Genomic DNA, 10,654 nt, shown 5'->3' with positions numbered 1-10,654 from the left:
TATTTTTCTTTTAGTGTCCATTCAAATGAGCGCCTGTTCCTGCGGGACTTCGTGAACTGCGTGGCCGGATCAAGCGGCGGAAGACTAGCCCAATGGCTCCAACCAGGAAGTCGCGTCGACCCAGCAAAGTGTCAGGTTTTGTACTCCCGGGAAGATCTGCGGTGCGGATGGCCTGCCATCATCACCATCGTCACCAGGGATCAATATTCCGACTTGGTTCACGTACCAAACATGAAGGTGGACGTAAAAGCTCTTCCGATCGACAAAATGGAACTGGGAGAGTCGGACATTGGGAGGAAGATGAGGCGGGTGAGCCAACAGGATCCGTTGACTTTCGGTGGGCTTCCTCCGCCACCCCTGTATCACGTCTACGAGCCCACCATTAGGGAGAAAATGTGTTTCCACTCAATAACTGTCATGAAAGTACGTCATTTCAAAACACATTAATAAATTACTGAGTTAATTATTAATTTTTAGCCTTATCAAAATTATTCGTTTGAAGAGTTGAGGTACTTTTCTCCTCCAGTGAAGCGATTCAGCGAAAGCATGCTTGTTAGGCCAAACTGTGATGGTACTTATAGCGCCACTTGGACACCTGCTTCTGTTGGTTGCTATTCCATTGTTGTTAATATTGATGGATACGACATGGAAGAGGTAATAATTAGGGATCCACATAATCAAATCAATTCATAATTTTATATTGTAGATTTTTAAAGTGGAAGTGGTGGAACCACCACAAGGTATGACACCACCAAATCAAAACTTGGCCAAAAAGACCAACCATCAACCAAACAAACTGAGAAAGTTTGTGGCCAAAAACTCCGCAGGTTTAAGAGTCAGAGCTCATCCATCTTTACAAAGTGAACAAATTGGAATAGTACACGTTAATGGTACCATTGCTTTTATTGATGAAGTAAGTGACAACCTATTGAATTCACACCTTTTACTATTGGTTAATATTTTTTGTTTATCAGATCCACAACGACGATGGGGTTTGGTTGAGGTTATCAGCAGACACCATCAAGCAGTACTGTAACGATTCCTTCGTGGAAGCTTGGTGTTTGCAGTACAACCAGCACCTGGGTAAAACTTTATTGCTACCAGTCCAAGAACCCAAATCCATTTTGGACCAAGTCATCACCGACGCCATAATGAGGAACTCCCCTCAAATCCACAGACCCAAAACCAACTCATCTAAATACCAGGTGATAAAATGCGGTGCGTCAGGCCACAACATCCGCAGCCACCCCAGCTTAAAGGCACCCCCCATTGGTATGCTGATTCTTGGAAACCGCATCGGAGTCAAAGAGTACATCGTCAACTCGGACGGTTGCTGGGTACTTTTAGACCAACCGACTAGAGACAAGTATTGCTTCAACACCGACGGCGACGCCTGGAGTCTGGCCATGGGACACAACAACGTTTTATACCTCGGAAGTTTAATTGAACAGTTATCAGATGGGGATGTGCACGGTTCACCCAAACGGGGCTTCGACTTTTCCCCAAAGCCTTTGGAGTCAAACTTTTCGTTTGACTCCAAAGGCGACAGTCCAGCGGAACAGGTTTCCACCAACCCCTTCGTTTTTGGTGAGAGTTACAGGCCTGGCTCACCAAAGTTCCCCAAGAGGGAAAACACGGACGGGAACAGTGTTCCGAAGTGGTTTAAGGCAGACGACAGCAAAAGGTAAATCAATCATTATTCATTTGTGGTAATTGTTTTAACTCCTTTATAGAATCCAATAGAATAAATGACTTGTTTCAATTCATAGAAGATTGGAACTTACTTTGGTAAAGATTTAGAAATCGTTTGATTAGGATTTTAATTGTTTCTTTCTAAAACCAGTGAACTAGATCATCCAATGAAGGAAAAAAGACAGGTATCAAATGGAAACGGTTGCACTCCTCCGGATACTCCAAAACATCTACACAAAACTGGCGGCCAATCACCAAAACTTAAAAGCAGCTTCATTCGTAAGTTTTCTTATTTTTAATTAACTTCTTCTTGACAAATGACTTTTTAGTGAAAAAAGAGCATCACGTAACTGATCCTTGGGATGTACCTTCTCAGTCCAAAAGTGGAGCTTCAAGTTCAGGAAGTAGCAGCCCTCAAATACCTCCACCTGTCAAAAAATTGTCTTCTGTAAGTCTTTCATTATGTTTTTTTTGAGAACACCCATAAATATATTGATTTTAGGAGGAAGAAGCTAACTTAAAACAATTGACTCAAACTGGAACTCAAACTTCTCCAGAAAACGTCAACAATCCACCTATAAAAGGCCACTTTTCAATTGGTGCTTTGTGCAAAGAAGAGAAGCTGTCACCAAAGATGGCCAGAAAAGATCGAGTAACTGGAAAAGTGCGTCCAAAAAGAGTAATTTCTCCGGCCAACCTGCAACACGTGCCTTCAAAGGCGAACTTCCCCAGCAGTGAGGTTGCTAAAGAAGCTATGAGTCCTTCAGTAGCTGAGTCTTTGAGAGCCGTATTTGCCGCCTTCCTTTGGCACGAAGGTTCGTCCAATTAAAAATGAATGTATTAATTAAAGTAACCGTGTTTGGGTTTTTACAGGAATAGTTCATGATGCCATGGCTTGTGCGTCTTTCCTTAAGTTTCACCCGACTCTTCCGAAGCAAGGGGCTTTAGTGGTAACCCGGCATCCAGATCTTCCTTTAGACAAACGCAAGCACGCCCTCACCAAAGAGGAGAAGGCTCGACAGCGTCACTCTGTGGAGGTTTCCAACGCTGGTTACTACCTCCACATCCAACCATCAACTTTGGAGTCACTTACAAGGTCAGCCGCTAACGCTAGCGCCAATAGAAACAGGAAGAAGATCACTGAGGGGATGATAAAAGAGGAGTCTGGGGAGAGACTTTCGGAACAAACGTACCAAACCAAATCAGTGTTGCCGCCCGCCCTTAAATCTCTGGTGGTACTTTGGGAGGAGCTGACCGGACAATGCTTGCAGGCGATTTCGCAGCAGATCATCGAAAATGCTGGCAACAAACAGAAGAGAGGTGACAAAAGTGATTCAAGCAGCAGGAACGAATCAAGAGACAAGAACTGCTCCAATGATAGAGAAAGCAAGAAAAGTAGGAAGAAGAAGGTGCCCTCCAGAAACTATTTAGGTAACTAAGTTGATTATCCTAGTTACTTCTAATCTAAGTTCTTGTTATTTGTAGAAGATATAGGTTTGTCAAGTTACTTGCATCCAAGTGAAGGTGACACGATATGCGAACTCTGCGGAGATAGCTTCCCACACCCAGTCACCTATCACATGCACCAGATGCACCCGGGTTGCGGCCACCATGCCGGAGGCAAAGGCTACAACTCCGGAGGCAACTATTGCTTGGGCTGGGCCGGAAACTGCGGCGAAGGCGGAACAGCCGGAAGCTCCTGGTACCTTCTGTGCGAACTGTGCCGCGACAAGTACATGAAGTCCGTCCGTTCGACCAAACTGAAGAAGAACCGGACGATCCACCGACGTTCGAAACACGACGACAAGTTCCTCAACTCGCCCGCCTCCCCGAACGCCATGGAGCCGCACACCATCATCAAGAACAACGCGATGTTCCTCTTGGACTTGGCTAGTTCGGCCGACACGAACATAACGCACCAAATACGCGCTGGGTCGGGGCTGATGCCGTCGGTTTCTGAGAACAACTCGCCTCCGGATGTTACGGGGCCGTTTGCTCCGGTACCGCCCTTCCAGTGTCTGCAGGCGTTGGGCGCCAATCAGAGTTTGGATGAACCATCATTTTATGAGGAGGTCCTGAGGCAACAAATCACACCTACAGGTTTTAACTCGGGATTTTCTGGTTTCACCAATTATTCACAGAGGGTAAGTCAGTGTTGTTTTGGTGGAAATCTTAGTTAAGCCGCATTTTATTTGTTTACAGCCTCTCTCCGACATTTCTGATGATGTTAACTTCAACAAAGGCTTAAGATTTCATAGATCTGTCTCCATGGGTACCAACGGTATTCCTTGGTGTAAAGGTGGAATAGATGGAAGGGTTATTATGATGAGAAAAAGGAACAACAGCAGTGGGGAAATTGTTAATGGCAAGTAATTACACTTTTTAATTTGAGCAAAGTAACTAAACTCTCTTGATTTTACCATAGAAGGTGGAACTTCTCTATTGTGTAATCCATCAAGTGCTCTTCAAAAATTGGTACCCAAAAAGGACGTTGACCAAGATGGTGGGTTAAAAACAGAAGGGAACCAGTCGGAAGTAAACTTGTTGATGGAACGCCCAGTTATACAGTTCCTATTCCACAATCACGATTTGGAATCGATGCAGCTTGCCATGAAACATGCCCTTAGGTAAAATATTACAAAATTTAATAAACATATTGTATAACTTCATTATTTTATAGAAAAGCCATGTGTAGAGTTTATGCAATGCAAGCTCTAAATTGGTTATTGCACTCAGTCACCCAACCCATTTGCTTGCACGACCTGTTGTGGTGGTTCGTAACTTCCCTGACACCAATCAACATTGAGACTGAAAGCGAGGAAGACAATCGGCCTTCACGTAAAGTCGAAGACCAAGTAAGACCAATTCACTTCACTCAGCCCTTTAATTAATCTGTGTTTTACATTTAGGACACCTATGTTTGTGAACATCCCCTTTCCGACCTAAAAATAGCCGGAGATGCGGTTCATCCTTTGCCCAGCACCTTCCACGCCCTCCTCCAAACCATAGCGGACATCATGGTGCTGTTGCCAATCGGGTCTTCGCTACAACAAATGGCGGTGCGGTGTTGGGGCCTCAAATTCGAGCCGTCCGACCACTCCTTCCTCCACAGGTACTAACCATAACAATAAACATAACGTAAACACATTTTTGACACCCAATTTAGGTCGCAGGTGTTCAGCAACATCAGCAAGATACTCTCGAGAAGCGAAGAAATGGAGGACTGCACCGTTTCCATGCACGAGAGCCACCAGGTCAACAATCCAAGCACTGTGGTGGAGTGTTTGAGGGATTTGACGTCCTCCATTGAAATTAAGGCGTCAAGTCGGCAGGCTATGGTCGGAAGCTTAACCGATGGTTCCACAGAAACCTTCTGGGAGTCTGGGGATGAAGACAGGAATAAAACTAAGAGTATTACTATTATTTGTCCTCAGGGTTGTCATCCTTACATTGTTTGTGTGCACATTGATAACTGTAGGGACTTAGGGGTAAGTTTTTCTTGGTTGGCATTCCTTCCCTCATTGTATTAATTATCATTTTTATTTTACAGAATAAAGTATCAAATATTTTGTTTTACTCAGGACTAAACACTGATGAGCTTCTAAAGATAAGAACCATGGAGGTTGAAAGTAGACTATTAGGTGGTTGGGTTAACTGTCTAATACCCAGTAAGCCTCCAACATTAATCTTATATTCACAATTATATTAAATCATTATTGTAGATGTGAACGACAGCGTCATTCGTTTGGAGTTCAAAGGCCCAGACAATTCGGTAAGAGTACGCCAGATAAAGGTACTAGGAAAGCTAGAGTCAGAAAGTTTGAAAGTGGGCAAACAATACAGTGCCCTAACCATCCAACAAAGGAACTGCGAGTCCGAAACTTTGAGGGTTTTCCGACTGATTACGTCACAGGTTTTCGGTAAATTATTGCAAGGAGAAGAAGGTTCAGTGACCAGCGACAACGGCTCCATGATCAACAACGAAATGTCGGATTTAATGGAGGAAAATAACGACTTGAGGGAACACATGGTTGGAATTTTGTTCAGCAGGAGTAAGCTGACTCATTTACAGAAACAAGTAACACATACAATTGCCTCAAACTTCCACACACTCATAAATACAATCTTTTAGGTGATTGTCCATATAGTGGCAGCTATAAGGAAGGAAACTGAACGGGTCCACGATGAGTGGACCTCAATGCTTTCGTCGATGGTGTTGTCGAATCAAAGCTTGGAGATTAGCAAAAGCTCCGACACTTATTGCTTCGAAATGTTATCCATGGTTTTGGCTTTGTCTGGAAGCAGCGTTGGACGATTTTATTTGTCGCAACAAAGTGGCTTGTTGTGTGACGTGCTCAATTTGTTGCACACTGGAAGTGCCCGAGTGCAAAGACAAGTAAAAACACCAGCACAACAAATTGATTAATCACTAACTCTTTATGTATTTAAAGGTGACATCACTGTTGAGGAGGATGCTGCCAGAAATATCACCAGAAACCTTCGCCAAAGTTACTGGTGTCACTAACTTACCACCCAAAGATTTCAGCATAATTTCAGTAACCAACAAAGACTCGGATTCTTCGAACAGTTTCAGGTCCGGCATTTTGGATCAACTTCTGAGCATAATCGCTAAAGCTCTAACTCTTCAAGTAAAAATTAAAGGGAAAAACGGAGGTGGCTCCCAAATGAAGGAAGTCAGTACCATAACTTTAGCTGCGACAATATCCCAAAGCACTGATTTGGGTCGCCAATGGTGGCTAAGAGGTTACGTCAATAGGAAATTGGCTGAGGTCATCATCAGCCTCATCAAAGACATGGCTTTAGTACGTTACTCTTCAGAATTTACATTAATGGCATTAACTAAACACTTTTTTGTAGGGGAAGTTGTCTGAAGCTTGGGCGAACGTAACAAAGGCAGCAATAGCCGAGAACATCTTGCACCTGACCCACCTATCAGAGGAGGAAAGGGTACCAAGCACTTGCATTAAAACTCCAACGTTATGGCTGGCTTTGGCCTCACTCTGTGTCTTAGACAAAGACCACGTTGAAAGGCTATCATCAGGTGGGCACCAATTCAACCTCATCAACCTCAATAATTGACTACTGTTTTGTTTTAGGCCAGTGGAGCAACGCCGAGGGCCCAACACCCCCAAGACCGACGTGCACCAACCACGACGACGGCGAAACCAACGCCGTCATACAGTGCAACAGTTGCGGCAACTTGTGCGCCGACTGCGACAGGTTCCTGCACTTGCACAGGAAAACCAGGAACCACCAGCGTCAGGTGTGCAAGGAAGAAGAGGAGGCCATCAAGGTGGAGCTGCACGAAGGTTGCGGAAGGACCAAACTGTTCTGGCTTCTAGCCTTGGCTGACTCGAGAACCTTGAAGGCTTTGGTGGAGTACCGGGATGGAGGCACGCGTACCAAAGCTGCGGGAATAAGTGGAATCTGTCGCTTCTGTGGGACGACCGGAAACTCCGGAATATTGGCTATTGGGAACATATGTGCTGACCAAGAATGTCAAGTAAATATCCTAGTTTAATTCTTGTTATTAACGTTATTAATTTTTATTTTTGTCAACAGGAGTATGGTAAAACTGCCTGTCAGAAGCTACTAAATTGTGGCCACATGTGCGGCGGCGTAATTGGAGAAACCACATGTTTGCCATGCCTCCATGGGTGCTCCAAAAACTCCAGTTTGAAGCAAGACTCCGATGACATGTGCATGATTTGCTTCACCGAAGCTTTGTCATGTGCCCCAGCCATTCAAGTAAGGCTTTAAGAACAAAATTTAAAACCAGGTACACCGTGATTTGTTTTAGTTAAAATGTGGGCACGTTTTCCACCTTCACTGCGCCAAAGCAGTACTGATGAAACGCTGGGTAGGCCCAAGGATAACCTTCTCGTTCTCCTTGTGCCCAATTTGCAAGGTGGAAATGGAACACGAGACTTTGGAGGAGTTTTTGGTGCCCATCAGGGAATTGTACACAGACGTCCACAGGAAAGCTTTAATGAGGCTGGAGTACGAAGGATTACATACAGTTGAAGCTATTGTAACGCCGGGAGCTCGTTTCTTCAACGATCCTGCAGCTTATGCCATGGATAGATACGCTTACTATGTCTGTTATAAGTGTAACAAGGTACATACAAGCTACACCTCTTAAATTTACCTCTTTATTGGTATTATTTTTTATTAGGCGTACTATGGTGGAGAGGCACGTTGTGACGCAGACGTAGGCGAGAACTACGACCCGACAGAACTAGTTTGTGGGGCCTGTTCGGACGTGGCACGTGCCCAAATGTGTCCCAAGCACGGCACCGACTTCCTGGAGTACAAGTGTCGGTACTGCTGCTCCGTCGCCGTCTTCTTCTGTTTCGGTACGACCCACTTCTGTAACCCGTGCCACGACGACTTCCAGAGGGTCACCAACATGTCCAAGGATGAGTTGCCCGTTTGTCCTGCAGGTACTTTATTATTATTATTATTATTATTGATTGGGTCAAGTTGATAAACTTAACTTAATAATTTTTTTCAGGACCCAAAGCCAGACAGTTGGAGGGTGATGAGTGCCCGTTGCACATAAAACATCCACCTACCGGTGAAGAGTTCGCCCTCGGCTGTGGAATTTGCAGAAATGCTCACACCTTCTAGTCACCCCCCACGATATTATATTTATATGTGTATACTAAATCAAATAAATATATTCATAGCCCTAATGAAACATTCCTATACATATACAAATTAAATGGATTAAAGCTAGAAATTTAAAATTTTATAAAAATTTACTCGTTGTCCATTTTTCAAATGTAACTCGGACTGTAATAAAATATTTATGTCATGGTGTGTGTGTTATTTAGGTAATCTGCGCCCACGTAAGGAAATAGTAAAAAAACGTTACACAGTTCGGGAATAAATTAATATTTCAAAAGGTTCTTACAATAATACCTTTGATAGTTAATTAAAGTACATAATAGAAAGAGAATAAATAGATCAAAAAATATAATATAAAAAAGGGAAATCAAACTTTATTTAATATTTTTTATTTCAATTTAGTTTTCAGTAGTTACTAGAAAAATTGTAAATAAATAATAAATGAATAAAACCAGAACAGGTGTTTAAAATAAAAAAAACAATGATAATGATTAAAAAATAATAAACTTACTATAATATAGTAATTCTAAAATTGTAATACTGAAATACTAAAATAATAAAATACTGAAATATTAAAATATTGAGATATTTTTAGTTAATCTATCTTTAAAAAAGTAAATTATTATTATTTATATATCTATTTTTTAATTGATTATTAATATATTATATATTATTTCAGAAAAAATATAAATATACATATATTAACTTTTTAAATAGATTTTAAAAGATTAAAAAAAGTTAAACACAAAAATATTGAAATTTCAATACTGAAATAAATATTTAAATCTTGAGATTATTCAGAAATATACTGAAATATTGACGTACTGAAATACAGAAATAGTGAAGCACTGAAATTAGAAATACAGAAATACTGAAATACTGAAATACTGAATATTGAAATACTGAAATACTGAAATACTGATATACTGAAATACTGTAATACTCAAATACTGAAATACTGAAATAAAACAGAAATATTGAAATATTCAAATACCAAAATACTGAAATATCAACATACAGAAATATTAAAGTACTAAAAAACTGAAATCTAAAATAATTAATTACTGAAGTACTGAAATACTAATCTAATGAAATAGTAAAAATATCTATATTTATATATTTTTTCAATTAATTTTTAAATATTATATGTTATTTCCTAAAAAATATAAATATATATTAAATTATTAAATAGATTTATAATGAAATACAGAAATATTAAGACACTGACAATCAGAAATACTGAAATGTTGAAATACTAAAACACTAAAATATTGAAATACTTAAATACGGAAATACGGAAATACTGAAATATTGAAATACTGAAATACTGAAATACGGAAATACTGAAATACTGAAATACTGAAATACTGAAATATTGAAATACTGAATTAATACAGAAATACTGGAATATTAAAGTACTGAAAAACTGAAATCTAAAGTACTGAAATACTGAAACTATAAAATACTGAAATGCTCAGATACTGAAATATTCAAATACTGAAATACTGAAAAACTGAAGTACTGAAATACTGAAATTTTGAAATACTACCAGAAAATTGAAATATTTTATGTAAAATATCTTAAATTAAAAAAAACAATGATTATTAAAATTTAGATATTTTCTGAAATAAGAAAATATTGATGATTTTTTTAATTTAAAGAAAATAGTTTGAAGAAATATCTTAGATTAAACGAATAATCATTAAAATTTAAATATTTTTTAATAAAAAAGTGTAAATGAAAACTAAAATTTGTCTAAAAATATATACCTAAATATGTAAATTTAAGAAAATATATAATAATATATAATATGGTGACATATGTAAAGATAATTTAATAAATTTTATTTATTACAAATTAATATTACATATTATATAATAAATAAATAAATAAATAAATATGCAGCAATACAAAGTTTCAGAATATTTCAGTTTTAATTCTCCCAATTATTTTATAGTAAATAAGTAAATAAATCAAAGAAATAAAAAAGTAATTAATTAAGCAACCACAAATAGGAGAACAGAGGTTTGTGGAGAATCCCATAGCCTCATATTTATCGTACCAAATCCGGTTATTGTAATAGAAAAAAGGCCCATAACAAAAGTAAATTGGCTTAATGAAAAAATCCATAGGCTTGAGCCGAGAGGATGCGGGAGAGCGACGGGGCGACGGGGCGACAGAGCGACATCGGGTCGCGAGCAAAGTTAAACGAAAAGTGACATCCCAAGTGGGGCGGAGGCGGGAGTGGACCGAAGGGGGACGGCGTCGGCGGTGGCGGCGGTCGAGGTGCTGATGAGTGATATGTACTGAA

General features: G+C 39.9%; 1 protein-coding gene across 1 annotated transcript in view; it reads left to right on the top strand.

The window, feature by feature from the left end:
- Positions 1-8,530, top strand: part of LOC109601882 (E3 ubiquitin-protein ligase MYCBP2-like) — a 41,152-nt gene extending 32,622 nt beyond the window's left edge. Inside the window, exons 21-44 of the mRNA XM_049962505.1 lie at positions 15-423; positions 478-654; positions 707-913; positions 975-1,684; positions 1,844-1,971; positions 2,022-2,140; positions 2,195-2,507; positions 2,566-3,123; positions 3,178-3,836; positions 3,895-4,057; positions 4,118-4,319; positions 4,373-4,547; positions 4,602-4,804; positions 4,859-5,180; positions 5,243-5,360; positions 5,415-5,770; positions 5,825-6,088; positions 6,144-6,515; positions 6,571-6,754; positions 6,810-7,216; positions 7,276-7,461; positions 7,514-7,831; positions 7,889-8,156; positions 8,228-8,530. Coding sequence (XP_049818462.1) covers positions 15-423; positions 478-654; positions 707-913; positions 975-1,684; positions 1,844-1,971; positions 2,022-2,140; positions 2,195-2,507; positions 2,566-3,123; positions 3,178-3,836; positions 3,895-4,057; positions 4,118-4,319; positions 4,373-4,547; positions 4,602-4,804; positions 4,859-5,180; positions 5,243-5,360; positions 5,415-5,770; positions 5,825-6,088; positions 6,144-6,515; positions 6,571-6,754; positions 6,810-7,216; positions 7,276-7,461; positions 7,514-7,831; positions 7,889-8,156; positions 8,228-8,343 — 6,934 coding nt within the window. The 3' untranslated portion in view covers positions 8,344-8,530. The remainder of the gene's footprint in view (positions 1-14; positions 424-477; positions 655-706; positions 914-974; positions 1,685-1,843; positions 1,972-2,021; positions 2,141-2,194; positions 2,508-2,565; positions 3,124-3,177; positions 3,837-3,894; positions 4,058-4,117; positions 4,320-4,372; positions 4,548-4,601; positions 4,805-4,858; positions 5,181-5,242; positions 5,361-5,414; positions 5,771-5,824; positions 6,089-6,143; positions 6,516-6,570; positions 6,755-6,809; positions 7,217-7,275; positions 7,462-7,513; positions 7,832-7,888; positions 8,157-8,227) is intronic.
- The last annotated feature ends 2,124 nt before the right edge of the window (positions 8,531-10,654 follow it).

The sequence above is a fragment of the Aethina tumida genome, chromosome 2, assembly GCF_024364675.1.
Source record: "Aethina tumida isolate Nest 87 chromosome 2, icAetTumi1.1, whole genome shotgun sequence".
Classification (NCBI taxonomy): Eukaryota; Metazoa; Arthropoda; class Insecta; order Coleoptera; family Nitidulidae; genus Aethina; species Aethina tumida.
Note: the sequence above shows the minus strand (reverse complement) of the source record. Positions and strands in the feature narration are given on the sequence as shown.